General features: G+C 42.8%; 1 protein-coding gene across 1 annotated transcript in view; it reads left to right on the top strand.

Moving 5' to 3' along the window:
* LOC117883894 (casein kinase I-like) overlaps nucleotides 1-17,311 on the top strand; it is a 309,830-nt gene that overhangs the window by 207,818 nt on the left and 84,701 nt on the right. The window contains exon 5 of the mRNA XM_034783736.1: nucleotides 4,167-4,318. Coding sequence (XP_034639627.1) covers nucleotides 4,167-4,318 — 152 coding nt within the window. The remainder of the gene's footprint in view (nucleotides 1-4,166; nucleotides 4,319-17,311) is intronic.

Raw genomic sequence — 17,311 nt, 5'->3', positions numbered from 1 at the left:
AGTGGGGGCAGGGTTGTCTTTTATTTCCATACTGCAAGTATTCAAGCTGTGTGGGGAAGAAGGGAGGAGCTGGTGTGCCCTCCTCCTTCCCAGTGTTGCCATCTTTCTAGTTGGCAATCAACCTGACCATGCTTCTGCCAACTGTTGTCTGCACCTCTTACCATTGCACTCATGGTTTTCAGAAAAATATTATAAATGAGTGAGTGTACGAGTTCTCTTGTGGTGTGTAAAGTATCATAAGGGCAAAATGAAATGAATTTTGGCCTTGTAAAAATATATTCACATACTTCTGTCTCTTTTAAAAACCCTTTGGTTTCACCAACTGCCCTTTTCATGCTTGCAACCGGGAGGCAAGCTCCATCCCTTCTCGTGAAGGAAATAAGGCAGCATGGGGAATAGAAAAATGGTTTCTGTGTGGGGAAATCCACTTGGTTTTAGTGAAACAAAACCCTGCAGTCAAAGATTCAGTAGGTAGGCCTAAGCATGTTCATTGTTTATACCACATAGTTGTTTCATTAACATGCCAACACTTCAGGTGACATGTATTGCATCCATCCCCCTCAAGGGACCCCTGTTGGCAGAACAGGATAGAAGCAGAGGGTGACTGCTTTAGAGTGGATCCATGATCCTTTTCTCTCCCATTCCCCAAAGCATCAAGAGAGAGACAACCTCAACAATAGAGATACAGGGTCATGCTGTGGTTGCCTAACTGTTGCCGTCACTGATGTTCAGGACCGTTTTATTTGCAAGTGGAGATGGATTTTGTAAAGAGCTCCACACAGAGAAGGAGCTTTGGGGAGTTGTGGATGGTGGAATTTGGAGGATACACACTGAGCCCCCATGTTTAGCACAGGGGGTTGTTAAAGCTACCTTACTTTCTCTTTTTCTAATCCTTTTGGGCTTAACAATTTCCTCTTGTATCCCTATCTTTGACCTCTTCTTCATCTGGGAACCCACATTTTTCCTAGTTCTGCCTCCCCCCCCCCCCCCCCGACTCCACCCTTCTCTGGCCTGTGTTATACAGGAGGTCAGACTAGATGGTTCCTTCTGCCTTTGGAATCTGTGGAATCTATTAATCTGTCTTTCGCCTTTTTTGTTGCCATGAGTCTACCAATTCCCCCCCCCTCCAATATCCTTTGCCATTCTTTAAGCTCTTCCTCCTGTTGCTTCAGTTTCCTCCTAGTGCTCATCTTCAGTCACTTGGTTTCTTTTTGTTGCCCATGCTGGTGGATGGGTTTCCCAATATCCAATTCTCAGAGCCTCCAATCTGCCTCCTCTTTGTCCCTCCAGCATCGTTGGTGACCTGCTTCTATGTTGTTGGAACCCAGTATGAGATCAGGGGCACCTGCTGGGAAGTTAGAAAGAATGAGTGCCAATATGATCTGACAATAAAGCGTACCAGCTAATTCTAGCTGTGTACATTGAGATGACCCAATCCTTACTAATGAGGTGTTACTAGTCTCTGAAATGGGATATTTAAAACCCTGCTGGAGCTGACTTGGCCCAGTACTACTCATGCTCCTCTTTGAATTGGTTCTGTAGCGAAGAAAGCAAACATTCTTGACTTCTCTTTTCTAAAAGAGATGGTACATTCTTTTTATTGTCTTACCTCAATTGTTTGGATCTAATCCAAAGATCCATTAAGTGTTTCAGTCCACAAAGGTCATCTTCTCAACACGGTAAGTGTTTGTGTAGCTGAACATAGAACATAAAAATTCTGGTGGCTAGACATGCAGTTTCTGCAAGTACTTTAAGTACATCATAATTTGTTCTGGTGACTGGCAGACTACAGTATAAATCCCCAAAATTAATGAATTAACATAAGTGAACAAACACGATTTTAAAAAATAGAGAATAATCTTTGACAAACAGTACCCTGTGTGAACAAAGCTTTAGTTATACTGGACAAGCTTTAGATATACTTCATAGTAGGCTAGTAACAGTTCAGTAGGATTGTTTTAGTAATAAGAAACCTCTGTACAACATTCATTGCATTTTTAGGAACTGGGAAGTGCTATTGTTTATGTTGTGAATCATGCATTGTGTGGATTAGCTGGATTTTCCAAAGGTACAGTAGAGGCAAAAGTTACTGTAGTTGTGAGTTTGCTCTAATTTTACGTGTCCTCCTTCACACCACCTTTCCTTGTGTGGAAGAGAATAGTTTGTGATCAAGTAACTAAAAATGGTATAATATACAAGTATGCAGAATTAAGGTGTATGGGCTACCTTAATTCTGGCACTTCCTAAATTTTGAGTAAATGATTCTTGCAACTTAACTTCCAATATAGTCTTTTTGCCTGGAACAGAATATGTTATATATACATATTTAATCCTTTAAACATCATGTAATATACTGTTCTGGGATTCTTTGGCTTCACTGATGTCTGAGAACAAATTGTTTAAACAAACATCTAATTCTTGTCTATGTGCGTAATTAATGTTATCTGAGCAGCCGGTAATCTATCTTTTGTATGTTAAAAATGGACAAGTCAATTTGGCATTGGGCTCAACTCTTTGAGGTTGTTTCAAAATAAGTATCCCCACTCCCTGTTACCGTTTGAAACTGTTTATGAAGCAAAGGCTGAAAGCATATTCTACAATAAAATACAATGCTTCCGCTGCATTGTCTCAGACAGATGCAAGGAGGCTGAGTTCCTGTACTAGAAGAAACCTTGGAGTGCTAGCTGTTGGCCAAAATCACATAGCATTGAATCAACTCTATATACCGATCAATTAGAATTCTTTCACAGGGCAGCAAATTCAAAAAGTGCAACTCTGCTTTGACAATGAGGAGTCCTTGTGGCACCTTGGAGACTAACAAATTTATTTGGGCATAAGCTTTCGTGGGCTAGAACCCACTTAATCAGATGCATGGAGTGGAAAATGCCATAGAAGGGTGTGTGTGTGTGTGTGTATGTGTGTGTGTGTATGTGTATATATATATATATATATATATATATATATATATATATATATATATATATATATAATGAAAAGATGGGAGTTGCCTTACCAAGTGGGGGATCAGTCTAATGAGACAATTCATTTAACAGTAGAATTCCAAGGGAGGAAAAATCCCTTTTGTAGTGGTAATGAGGGTGGCCCATTTCAAACGGTTGACAAGAAGGTGTGAGTAACAGTAGGGGGAAATTAGTATGGTAAAATTAGGTTTTGTAATGACGGCTGCCACTCTGAAACTCTACTTTGGTTTGTTCAGTGAGTGTTCAAAACAAACCAGTGCAACAGGAATCTGCAAGATCAGCCTTGTGTTGACTGAGCCATTGTTTCCCCCTTTCTGGTGCCCTTTGGAAAAGGATTTGCATTTATCATCCAATGTTGTCATCAGAGATGAATATACATTTTGTTTTATTGGCATGTTAAAAATGTATTCCTGTGCCTTTTTGTGAAGGAGTGTTGGCGGAGAGAATTGACTACAGTTAGCATCCACTTACCAAGGATTTTGTGTATGATTTAGCAAAATAATTTTACAGATAAGCTTAACTGATTTGATAAATTTCTTATTTCACTGAGTGAAATAAGATATAAAGGTTAAAAATCTTTGCATTTTTAAAGGAGAGATTACTTATATAGTGCTTGTGTGTGTTTAATTATAACTGTTTCATTAAAATGTATGTATATTAACATAAAACAGATTATGTAAAGCTATGCTGAAAACAACATACATTGGTTTACAAAGGAGCCCTTTCTTGACCTTTTTTTTTTTTTTTTTTTTTTTTTTTTAAGTAAAAAGGTTTTACCTCTTTCCAGCTGCTTGAACTAGTCACAACATAGACTTGTTTGGGGTTTGTGGCCCGCAAATGTTTAGTTGTAAAGCAGGGAACTTCTTACAAATATCTTCTATGACCCAAACTTTTGCAGTGCTAGAATTAGATATTTCATATGCTTATAGTATTTGTTGCCCTAAAATCCATATGCTTTACAAAGGCTTACTTTGAGAAGAACATATACTGGTTGCACTTCTTTCCATCCATATCAATAAATAAATAAATACAAAACTTTTTTCTGCTTGCTGTGCAAGATCTGTAATGGGGACTATGAGTTAAGCAATAAAAATAAAGCTTGGGGACAACAAAGGGTCTGACTTGATAGGAGTAATACTAGTGCAGTCCTGCTCACTTGTTTAATTTTTCCCCCTGTTCTTACAGCTGAAGGCCTCCCCCAGGTGTATTACTTTGGGCCATGTGGAAAGTACAATGCCATGGTACTTGAACTACTTGGTCCTAGCTTGGAAGATTTGTTTGACCTCTGTGATAGAACGTTCACTTTGAAGACGGTATTAATGATTGCCATCCAGCTGGTGAGTAGTGACATTGCTGGCAGGGCCTCTGCCACCTTTTTTGAACTATTGCAATTTGTGTTATAACCAACAATATCTTAACTATTGATGGGTAAAATTAATAGCCATTGGCCTTTCAGCCTTTGCTGTAATACTCTCTTGAAGGATTTATTATTCAGACATAACAGTCTGAATGGGGTACAGACTTTCTAGATATGGGAGAAAACTACTACTTCCTCCAAATTTGAATAAAATTCTTATTTAGGAGGGAGGGATGGTTAGTTCTCTGCTCTCCACACTCTACTAAGCTCTGATTAGTCTTTAATCACTTTCTGGATCATTAATATGAACGGATATTGCCACTCCTTAAGTACAGTTGGTCAGAGGGTCATTGAATACCTAGTCCTCAGCTGAGCAGATTGTGTCGTTGCTGTCCCGAGCATCAAGAGTAAATCAGAATGGGGAATTCTGTAAGGTTCCAGGATGTATTTGAAGGAAATATTCCTCTAGCAAGAAAAAGTCAAGCTGTAACTATCCTATTAAACCACTTAATGACTTGTTAGCTGTGGAGTAGGTTCATATTAACACTGAATTACTCCATGCATTTAACTGTAACTATGGTGCCTTGAAACATTATAGCATGACATGAAACAAATGCAGGGAAACATACACTGTATTAAAATAACACTAGTCCTCACTAAGTGATGTAAATGGTGGAGTTCAGAATCCAAGCAGTTGGTAACTCACAACCACAACACCTCCCTGGTGATCAGTGTGTGTGTACTTCAATACTTGGGCATGACAAAGTGAGACCGGTTCAGTGACAGGTTTTAATTTTGATTTCCTTGTTTATATTATGCTTTACAGTGAATCTGAATTAAAACACTATTTTAATTCTTATCCTGACCCAGCCATTGACTTGCTGTATGGGAACATCGCTTTGCTGTTTGTGACTGTTTTCCTTCCCACCCCGTGTCTTGTCTATTTAGATTGTAAGCTCTTCAGGGTAGGGGGGACTGTTTCCTTCTACGTGTTTGTACAATGCCTCAGACAATGGGGCCCAGATCTCAGTTGGGCCCTCTTGATGCTACTGTAATAACAATACGTAAAAATAATAATGTAGCTGTTCTCTGTATTGTTTCTGAGAAGTGCACTGTCAGTTCAGATGTTTAAATTAACTATCCGAGGGAGTGGAGGAATGAAAGATCACTTGGGCCCAGTGCACTACCATAGTAACTATAATCATGGTTGAACTTATCAGATCCATTCTTGTTTGTATAGCACAAATAGGTTACAGCTGTGAAAGAGAACCTAGCAGCTTTAGCCTAGCAGTTTGGCCATAGCACCATCTATATTACAAATGATAGCACCATTTTCTTTAGGAGAGTCTGGTCCCTTTTTTCCTGAGCTATGTTTCCCTTTCCAATTTCACCCGCTGTTCTCAGCAGTTTGATCTGCAGGGTTGGCCTGAGAGTCCAAGATCAGCCCAGATGGTTCCTGTAATGGCCCTCCTTACCCTGCACTCTCATCTAGGATCAGCAGGACTAATCACTGTGACCGACACATCTCAGGCTCTTCGGTGCATGTGCAGCAAGTTACAAACTGGCAGAAAGCTGCCGCATCTTGTTTTTCATGCCAAGTGGTCAACTTCCTATGACATATTTAAAAATAAATCTGTTCTGTGAATAAATATGAAGACCTAAGTACATGGCTAAGAAACAGCTAGGGGGTAGAATGGGGGGGCTTAGATTTATAGATTTGTGAAGGGAGTAAACAACCAAAAGGGAGAGGAATCCGTTATTCAAGGAATGTAATTAGGAGTAATGGTAGAAATTACAAAGTAAGTGTTAAGCTCTATATCAGGAAAATCTTCCTGGCAATGAGACCTATTAAATTGTGGTATAGTATCTCTAGGGAAGAGATGAAACCCTCTTGTTTAGAACATTTAAAATTAGACTACAGGATAGGATATAATCCTGCCTTGGCAGGAAGATGAACTAGGTGGGTCTTAATGTCTTTGCCATCTCCAATTTACACTCAAATACAATTAGATGGAATCTTAATGGCTTTTTTTCTTACTATAATACACCTGTATTTCACATACACCTCTACCTCAATATAACGCTGTCCTTGGGAGCCAAAAAATCTTACCGCGTTATAGCGAACTTGCTTTGATCCGCCGGAGTGCGCAGCTTCGCCCCCACCCCCCGGAGCACTGCTTTACCGCGTTATATCAGAATTCGTGTTATATCGGGTCGCGTTATATCAGGGTAGAGGTGTACCTTAAAGGTAGTGTAATAAATGTGTGTGTCGAAGCAGTTTTCTCTTTCTTCCGTATTGAGAATTTTATGGGTATATTAATCCTGAATAACTCATTCATCTTTGATGCTTTATATTGTCTCCTTAATAATATCAAGCTGACATAACTTTCTCCTGGCCACAGCTGCAACAGAATCCCAAGATAATTTATTTCAAGGAAACAACATTCCTGAAGTGAGACAAAGTTTTAAAGTTTAAAATGGCTTCTTAAGAATTGCCACTCCCAAAATTCACAAACCATGAGTCAGACCCCAACAGATTACGATTATTTAAAATGATCAGATCATGCTTTTTGTCTGTATTCTGATTTTTGAACTCCCCTGCCCACCCCCAAAGTATGTGACTACAGCATTGTCAAACTATCAAATTAATCATGAGTAATGTGATTTTAGTCTTTGTTGTAAACATTCTTGCTAGAGAAGCCAACCAAGATCAGGTCCCCATTGTGTTGAGTACTGGACAAAGAGGAGACAGTCCCTGCCTTAGAGATTACAATCTAATGCAAATCATAGTGGTGAGATTGTGATACAGAAACGTGACGTGTATCCACTGAACCCATTTCATATAGGGGTCACCAAACATCCAACACATAGGAATGGCTTTTAATGCCTGTTGAGCTGATCTGGATTCAAATAGAGGAGCTACAAATCAGACTCTGTACTTCATTAGCAATGCCCTGAGGCATATCATCCCCCATAAACACTAATTATACACCTTTGAGAATGGGGATTACTTTCTAGAAGGTAAAGCTTACTAAATCAAACCGTGATCTTTTGGCGCTTACACAGGCACGGTCTTCCATTCTCTGGACACAAGAGCAAAATCTCCCACATGTTGCTGTCACTCTCACTAGAGTAAAGTGCCCCATCCGGTTCTTAAAGGGACAGCTCCTATTAACCAAAATACAAATGCTAAACATACAATAAAACAGATTTAACACAACTTCCAAATTCACTTCTAAATACAATGCTTTGTGATCTAAAATGATTCCAACAATTACTCCTGGATGCTAGCACTAATGCTTACACATACATACTTTTTTTTTTTTTTTTTTGCGTCCAGAAGTCATCAGCACATGGAATTCAGAACCTTCATATCTTCACAGGTCTCTTCTGCTTCAGCTATAAATACATGGTATAGCTATACTGGATTAGATCCAAGGTCCATATAGTCCAGTATCCTGGAACATATAGAAGTAACAGGTGTGGGGAAACGTGCTGTTTTCTCTGTATGGACCAGCCCATACAGGGGGAGACAACACACACTTGGCTGGAGGGTTACACAACTATTAGTGAGGTGGTAGTGGAATGCTGGACATCCTATAAAGGACAACTAGTGTGTTAATTAAAAACCCTGTGATTTGGAAAATCTGCATTGGCTTATGTGGACTAGATAATTTTGCTGCAATAACTGTCTCCTGGCATGGTGTAGAAGTGGAGAGTGGATGATAGCTGAACATGGAGCCTTTCCGTTTATAGAACTAAAGAATTGGAAATAGAAAAAGCAGTAGAATTTCTTTTATATCTTCCCTCTCTCGCACTTCATGGGCTCTGGATGTAAAGGAGATAGATCAGTGTTTTACAATGCTCCTAGAACGCATTAATTCAGTGACTATATAATCTAAAATATGTTTGATCTTTCCAAACTCCCACTTTGTCCCCACCTACTCATCTTGCTGTGAAAGTACTTTTTAAAAAATAAATTCAACAAGGTAGTGCTGGTTTTAATTTGAGCATTTTTTTTTTTAATTTTTTTTTTTAAGTTGACCATCCTGTTAGCCAAATGGGCTCGTTTCCCCCTGGAGCTACCCAATTACCCCAAGGAGGCACGGGAGTCTAGAAGACGGCTTTCAGTTTTTATTGACCAGTCAGCTGAGTGGGTGCTCTCCTCGGCTAATGCCAGAGAGAGAGCCCCTTACAAGCGCAGAGCAAACCTTTTTATACCTAGTAACAAGACCATCCCAATAAATGACCTATCCTGGTAGTAAAGACAAAATCAAGCAAAGTACTCATACTGCATTTTAAATCTTACTTTGTATGGAGGGTTAGCTAGCCCTCCAGCCCCTTTTAAAGGGACACTTTTCCAGGTTGAATTTATTACAAACATACCTTTTGATCTTCAAACCTACCAGTGTGTGAGACAAACAATTGAGATCTGTGACAAATGGCTGAAATGTGGAACATCTGTTGTTATGTGTCATGCCATAATTATTTTATAATGGTTGTTAACTATAAAACCTGATTTAAAAGATTTTTTTCTGTGTGTGTATTAAATTACTTTTTGAAAGAAAACTGAAAAAAGTTTCAGCATGTAGAAATTGATTCTTTGCATGGCGTCTGCATATTGCCATTTATGAGATCAAGGTACTCATGCTGGGAGCTCCTAGAATCGTCTGGAAAACAGTGTCTTTTGGGTCCACTTGCCTATCCTTCCCCCTTTTATCCTGGATGGCTCGGAGAATATAAAACAAGGAGTGGCACAACCACCCTTCAGTTCCTTCTAACTTCTGAAGGTCCAGTGAGTTTAGATTGCACACGCTGTCCTCAGTGCTTTCCTCATTAGTTGTTCTTATTTGTATTTCTTCTCTTTTGGGGCAAATTTTGTTTATAGCTTATTAATTTTTTTTAGTCACATTTTTCTTCTAAAAGTAAAGAGGAGGAGATGCCCGACTGGCACAGGCTTTATCTGCACTTAGGAGTGGGAGGGCTGCCTCAAGCCCCCCTTACTGATGGAGGAGGCTCTCTGTGCCTGGTCAACTAAGTCTGGCAGTCTGTAAATAGAGATTGGTGTAGAGATCTGGTCACAGTCAAGGTCCCCTTGTCTGTTCAAGGTGACCGAGGAGACTTAGTTATGTGCCTAAACCATCTCTCTGGACATTGGATCTGGATCTTCAGAACTCAGATCCTTCAGCCAAGTGTTGACCTGAGGCTGCAGAACCTGGATATAGATCCTGCAGCAGAGCATGGATGCCGGGGTCACAAGATCCAGATACCATAGCTAAGTTGGATCCATAGTTGACACATTTTGGATCTGGATCCAGAGGCAGAAACCAAGCTTGCAGCTGGATCTAGCAGTCAAACATGGATCCAGTGTTAGCATTTGGATCCAAATTTGACAGCCATACAGGAAAAACTACTAACCACAGTTGCTAAGAAGGGATCACATTGGCTGGGATCTAGCCAGCATGACGATCAACTGTCACTAGTCTAGTGGTTCTATACTGGATCTACTCAGGTCGATAAAGTCCAGTACTGCAGTTCCAACACCATGATCTTTGCGAACTGCTTTCCTTATTGATTCTGTGTACATCATAGTGGTATGAGCAAGCAGATCCATTCTGGAGATCTTCACAACACTGGAAGGGGAAATTTCACACATTACAGGCTTTTATAACATTTTGAAGGACAGATTAAATTCAGAGGTAATTGGAAAAGCAGATGTAATCCATATGCATTCACCAAAGGTAGATCATGCCAGACTAACATGATATTCTTCTTTAAGAAGATAAGTGATATTTTTTTAGGCAAGGGAAATGCAACAGATCTAATATAGCAGGACTTCAGTTAAGCATTTGACACTCTAAAATTAGAGAAGATGGGGATTAGTCAAGAATTGTAAGGTGGGTAAGGATTTGGTTAAAGGGGAAAAAGCAACCAGTTGCTCTGAAAGGTGAGCACTGGGACTGAAGGGAGGTTACTAGTGAAGTGCCTCAAGGATCAATCTAGGGACAGATCTTATTTAATATTTCTATTACTAATCTTGGCACCAAAAGTCGGAGTATGTTAATGAAACTTATTCATGTTACAAAGTAGGGAGACATTGTCAATACAGAGAAACATGAGCCACTCAGTAACAGTGACCATAATGTAATAAAATTTAACATCCTTTTTGGGGGGGAGATACCAAAGAAGCCCACCATAGTAGCATTTAACTATAGAAAGGGGAACTCCACAAAAATGAGGAAGCTAGTTAAACGTAAATTAAAAGATACAGTCACAAAAGTGGCATGCTTGGAAGCTGCATGGAAACTTTTTTAAAACACCATAATAAAGGCTCAAATCAAATGTATACCCCAAATTAAAAAACATAGTAAGAGGACCAAAAAAGTGACCCCATGGCTAAACAACAAGGTAAAAGGAGCAGTTAGAGGCAAAAAGGTGTTCTGTAAAAATTGGAAGTCAGATCCTACTGAGGAAAGTAGAAAGGAGCATAAGCGCTGGCAAATCAAGTATAAAACTATAATTCTTCATCATCATATTCCTATTACATTTAGGGCAGTGATGAAGCTCCTCCACTCCTGTCTGTTTCTGGCAAGTCTTTCAATGGTTCCCCAGCTGTGCCCAAGGTTTTTCAGGTCGGCTTCCACAGCTCTTTGCCATGTTGTTTTTGGACGTCCTCATTTTCGCTTGCCTTCAGGTGTTCTCTTATTGCTACTCTGGTGATTGAATCAGTTTCCATCCGAAGCATATGACTGATCCATCTCCAACACCTCCTGGCAATGATGGTGCTCAGATCCTCTTGGCTGCACTGTGTCAATAGATCTTGGTTTGAGATTGTTCTGGGCCAAAAGATACGGAGGATTATTCTGAGGCAGGTTGTATGGAATGAAGACAGTTTGGACATGTCATACTTTCTCATTCCCCAGCATTCTGCACTATAAAGTAGTGTTGAAAGTACGCAGCTCTGATAAATCTTGAGTTTGGTTTTGGTGTTGTATTTTGATGATTTCCAGATGGTCTGTTTAAGCTCCTGAAGGTGTTTCTGGCTTTATTGATTTTGTTCCCTATGTCCTGGCTTGTTCCACCGTCCTGGCTGATGGTGCTGCCCAAGTATGTGAATGTTCCTACATTGGTGAGAACATAATCCTCTATCCGTACTGGTGACGGTGAGGCAATATTAAAGGTCATGATATCTGTCTTATTGCGGTTGATTTTCAGGCCAGTTTGCTGGCTGAATGCATTGAGTCGAGTTGTTTTTTCTTGTATATGGTGTGTTGGGTATGTGATAGGAGAGTGACATCATCTGCGAAGTCCAGGTCTTCAAGGGATGAGAAGAGTGTCCATTTAATGCCTCTTGGCATGTCTTCTGTTGTATGCCACTGTCAAGGCTGGATCCCCACTTTGAACTTTAGGGTACAAATGTAGGGGCCTGCATGAAAACTTCTAAGCTTAACTACCAGCTTAGCTCTGGTCCGCTGCCACCATCCCAAGGCTAATTTCCTTCCCTGGGTAGCCTTGAGAGACCTTCACCAATTCCCTGGTGAATACAGATCCAAACCCCTTGGATCTTAAAACAAGGAGAAATTAACCATTCCCCTCCTTCCTCTCACCAGCTCCTGGTGAATCAAGATCCAAACCCCTTGGATCTTAAAACAAGGAGAAATTAACCATTCCCCTCCTTCCTCTCACCGGCTCCTGGTGAATCAAGATCCAAACCCCTTGGATCTTAAAACAAGGAGAAATTAACCATTCCCCTCCTTCCTCTCACCAACTCCTGGTGAATCAAGATCCAAANNAAATTAACCATTCCCCTCCTTCCTCTCACCAACTCCTGGTGAATCAAGATCCAAACCCCTTGGATCTTAAAACAAGGAAAAATAATTCAGGTTCTTAAAAAGAAGGCTTTTAATTAAAGAAAAAAGTAAAAATCATCTCTGTAAAATCAGTATGGAAATTAACCTTACAGGGTAATCAAACTTAAAGAGCTCAGAGGACTCCCCTCTAGTCTTAGGTTCAAAGTACAGCAAACAAAGATAAACACTTTAGTAAAAGGTACATTTACAAGTTGAGAAAACAAAGGAAAACTAACACGCCTTGCCTGGCTATTTACTTACAAGTTTGAAATAGGAGAGACTTGTTTAGAAAGATGTGGAGAACCTGGATTGATGTCTGGTCCCTCTCAGTCCCGAGAACGAACACACTCCCAAACAAAGAACACAAACAAAAGCCTCCCCCCCCCCCCCCCCAAGATTTGAAAGTATCTTGTCCCCTTATTGGTCCTTTAGGTCAGATGCCAGCCAGGTTACCTGAGCTTCTTAACCCTTTACAGGGAAAAGGATTTTGGAGTCTCTGGCCAGGAGGGATTTTATAGTACTGTACACAGGACAGCTGTTACCCTTCCCTTAATAGTTATGACACGCCCCCCAAATCACAGATAGTGTTGGACGTTCGGTTCCACACTGGCTGTGATTTCTTCCTGGAGTTCTAGGAGAAAACAGAGTTAATAAGACACATGTACCTTTAGACATACTACTGATTATATAAAAACTAACAATATGTTTCATTCCAAGAACAATTGTTAACCAGTTAACTCTGGGAAACTTTCCCGGGAGAGTGCATCAGCCACTTTGTTAGAAGCTTCCAAAATGTGTTGTATTTCAAAATCAAAATCTTGGAGAGCTAAACTCCACCGAAGAAGTTTTTTGTTATTTCCCTTGGCGGTATGAAGCCACTGTAGCGCAGCATGGTCTGTTTGTAGTTGGAAACGCCGTCCCCAAACATATGGGCGTAGCTTTTCCAGCACGTACACAATGGCATAGCATTCCTTTTCGCTGATTGACCAATGGCTTTCCCTCTCAAACAGTTTCTTACTGAGAAACACGACAGGATGGAATTCTTGATCCGGTCCTTCCTGCATTAAAAGTGCTCCCACGCCTCGCTCGGACGCATCTGTAGTTACTAGGAACGGTTTGTCAAAGTCTGGGGCCCTTAGCACAGGGTCAGACATGAGTGTTGCCTTAAGTTGGTTAAAGGCCTTTTGACACTCATCAGTCCACTGAACTGCATTTGGCTGTTTCTTTCTGGTTAGGTCTGTCAGCGGGGCGGTGATTTGGCTGTAGTGGGGTACAAATCGCCTATAATATCCAGCCAAGCCTAAGAAGGATTGGACCTGTTTCTTAGACTTTGGAACCGGCCACTTTTGGATAGCATCCACTTTGGCCTGTAGGGGATTTATAGTTCCTTGACCCATCTGGTGCCCCAGGTAAGTCACTCTGTTTTGGCCTATTTGACACTTTTTAGCCTCAACAGTTAGTCCTGCCTGCTGGATGCGCTCGAAAACTTTTTCCAGGTGCTCCAGGTGCTCTGCCCATGAATCAGAAAAAATGGCCACATCATCGAGGTAGGCAACTGCAGATTCTCCCAATCCCGCTAGGAGACCATCTACAAGTCTTTGGAAGGTGGCGGGTGCATTTCACAACCCGAAAGGGAGTACATTGAATTCATACACCCCTGCCTGGGTGACGAAGGCTGACTTTTCCTTAGCGGGTTCATCTAGTGGTACTTGCCAGTACCCCTTGGTTAAGTCTAAAGTAGAGATGAATTGGGCATGTCCCAATTTCTCCAATAGCTCATCTGTGCATGGCATTGGATAGTTGTCAGGACGAGTTACAGCATTTAGGTTACGGTAGTCCAGGCAAAAGCGTATTTCCCCATCTGGTTTGGGAACTAGAACCACTGGAGATGCCCATGCACTCTTAGAGGGACGGATTATACCCATCTGTAGCATGTCCTGGATCTCCCTTTGTATAGCAGTTTTGGCATGAGGTGACTCCCGGTAGGGTGGGGTTCTAATAGGGTGAGCATTACCTGTGTCAATGGAGTGGTATGCCCGTTCGGTCCATCCTGGAGTGGCTGAGAAAATTGGTGCAAAGCTTGTGCACAGCTCCTTGATCTGCTGTCGCTGCAGACGTCCAAGGGTCGTGGAGAGGTTCACCTCTTCCACGCCACCATCCTTTTTTCCTTCGTAGTAGACACCTTCTGGCCACTCCGCGTCATCTGTTTCCTGGGCTGTAAACTGGCAAACGTTTAATTCTCTGGAATAAAAGGGCTTAAGAGAATTAACATGGTATACCTTAGGCTTTATGTTGGAGGTGGGGGAGGCTATGAGATAGTTAACAGCTCCTAGGCGCTCCTGGACCGTGAATGGTCCTTCCCACGATGCTTCCATTTTATGGGCCTGGAGCGCCTTTAAGACCATGACTTGGTCTCCTACTTTGAAGGACCGTTCTCTGGAATGTTTATCATACCAGGCCTTTTGCTCTTCCTGAGCATTCTTTAGGTTTTCTTTAGCAAGGGCTAAAGAGTGTCGGAGGGTGCTTTGTAGGTTGCTTACAAAGTCTAGAATGTTAGTTCCTGGAGAAGGCGTAAACCCCTCCCATTGCTGCTTCACCAACTGTAATGGCCCCTTAACCTCGCGGCCATACACAAGTTCAAATGGTGAAAACCCTAAACTGGGATGTGGTACAGCCCTGTAAGCAAAAAGCAACTGCTGCAACACTAGGTCCCAATCATTGGAGTGTTCATTTACAAATTTACGTATCATGGCCCCCAAAGTTCCATTAAACCTCTCCACCAGGCCATTGGTTTCATGGTGGTAAGGGGTGGCAACCAAGTGATTCACCCCCTGAGCTTCCCACAGGTTTTCCATGGTCCCTGCCAGGAAATTAGTTCCCGAATCTGTAAGGATGTCGGAGGGCCAACCTACCCTGGCAAAAATGTCTGTTAATGCCTGGCACACACTTTTAGCCCTGGTGTTGCTTAAGGGTACTGCTTCCGGCCATCGGGTAGCAAAATCCATGAAAGTCAGTACGTACTGCTTTCCTCTGGGTGTCTTCTTTGGGAAAGGACCCAGAATATCCACAGCTACGCGCTGAAATGGGACCTCAATTATGGGTAGTGGCTGGAGAGGGGCTTTAACTTGGTCTTGGGGCTTTCCCACTCGTTGGCACACCTCACAAGACCGGACATATTTAGCAACGTCCTTGCCCATTCCCTCCCAGTGGAAGGACTTCCCCAACCGGTCCTTGGTTCTGTTCACCCCAGAATGGCCACTGGGATGATCATGGGCTAAGCCCAAGAGCTTTACCCGATACTTAGTGGGAACTACCAACTGTCTTTGAGGATGCCAGTCTTCCTGGTGCCCACCAGAAAGAGTCTCCTTGTATAAAAGTCCTTGTTCTACAACAAACCGGGATCGGTTAGAAGAGCTGAGAGGCGGTGGGGTGCTCCGCGCCACCGCCCAAGCTTTCTGAAGGCTGTCATCTGCTTCCTGCTTGGCCTGGAACTGTTCCCTTGATGCTGGAGACATCAGTTCCTCCTTGGACTGTGAACTGGGGCTTGGTCCCTCTGGAAGCGATGCAGGTGCTGGGGCTGTTTCCATTGACTGTGATACACTGTCCGCTGGTGCACTATGTGGTATCTCAGGCTCTGGCTGAGCCTCTTGGGTAGGGTTATCTGCTGTTTCTGCCAGGTCAGGCTCGCTGGTGCCCTCTGGCATTGGAGTTGTAGACGGGTTTGCAAGCGCTGGACTCAGGGCTCGCAATGGTTCTGGTGCTGGTTGCGTTGCCAGTTCCGGTTCTGGGACTGGCTTTGGCTGGGTCTCTGGGATTGGATCCACTGCGGCTGTTGCAGTCGTTGGCAGGGGATCCGGTTCCACCACCGTTGTTTGGGTCTCTGGTAACACAGACGGGGCCCTGGTGGACGGCTCAGGAACAGGGATGGGGGTGAAAGCTTGCTTAGCCTGGCTGCGGGTGACTATTCCCACCCTCTTGGCTAGCTTCACATGGTTGGCCAAATCTTCCCCCAGCAGCATGGGAATGGGATAATTGTCAAAGACTGCAAAAGTCCACATTCCTGACCAGCCCTTGTACTGGACATGCAACGTGGCTGTAGGCAAGGTTACAGACTGTGACACGAAGGGTTGAATTGTCACTGTAGCCTCCGGGTTGATGAGTTTGGGGTCCACTAGGGATTGGTGGATAGTTGACACTTGAGCCCCAGTGTCCCTCCAAGTGGTAACCTTCTTTCCGCCCACTCTCAAGGTTTCCCTTCGCTCCGAGGGTATGAGAGAGGCATCTGGGTTTGGGGATCTTTGGTGTGATTGGGGTGTAATGAACTGTAATCGGTTGGGGTTCTTGGGGCAGTGAGCCTTTATATGTCCCAGTTCATTACATTTAAAACATCGCCCTGCTAAGGTGATGCCCCTTCTGATATTCGCTCCAACTGCTACTAATTTTTTTCTTTTCTGCCACCTCCACCCATTTGACTCCCATCTCCCCCGCCTCAGTTACAGTTTTGGGCTTCCTATCTAGGATGTGCCTTTCTATTTCCTCAGGAACACCCTCTAAAAACTGCTCCATTTTTACTAGGGAAAGCAGATCTTCCAGAGATTTAACATTTGCTCCTGATACCCAGGCATCACAATTTTTGTCAATGTGGTAGGCATGACGGGTAAATGACACATCAGGTTTCCACTTTAGGGCTCTGAACCGCCGACGGGCATGCTCGGGTGTTAGCCCCATTCTGAGTCTGGCCTTGTTTTTAAAAAGTTCATAACTGTTCATGTGTTCCTTAGGCATTTCAGCCGCCACCTCTGCTAAGGGTCCACTGAGCTGCGGCCTCAGCTCTACCATGTACTGGTCTGCAGCGATGCTGTATCCTAGGCAGGCCCTTTCAAAATTTTCTAAGAAGGCCTCAGTATCATCGCCTGCCTTGTAGGTGGGGAATTTTCTGGGATGGGAAGTGGTACCTGGAGAGGGGTTGTTGGGATGGGCTGTTGTATCCGGCTTAGCCTTTGCTACTTCCAGTTCATGCTTCCTTTCTTTTTCTCCATCCTCCATCAAACAAAAGCCTCCCCCCCCCCCCCCCCCCCCCCCCCCCCCCCCCCCCCCCCGCCACCCTTCCGCTAGCCCCCCCC

The sequence above is a fragment of the Trachemys scripta genome, chromosome 10 (assembly GCF_013100865.1).
Source record: "Trachemys scripta elegans isolate TJP31775 chromosome 10, CAS_Tse_1.0, whole genome shotgun sequence".
Lineage (NCBI taxonomy): Eukaryota > Metazoa > Chordata > Testudines > Emydidae > Trachemys > Trachemys scripta.
The sequence above is the reverse complement of the archived record's forward strand: the minus strand, read 5'-3'. Positions and strand labels throughout refer to the sequence as shown.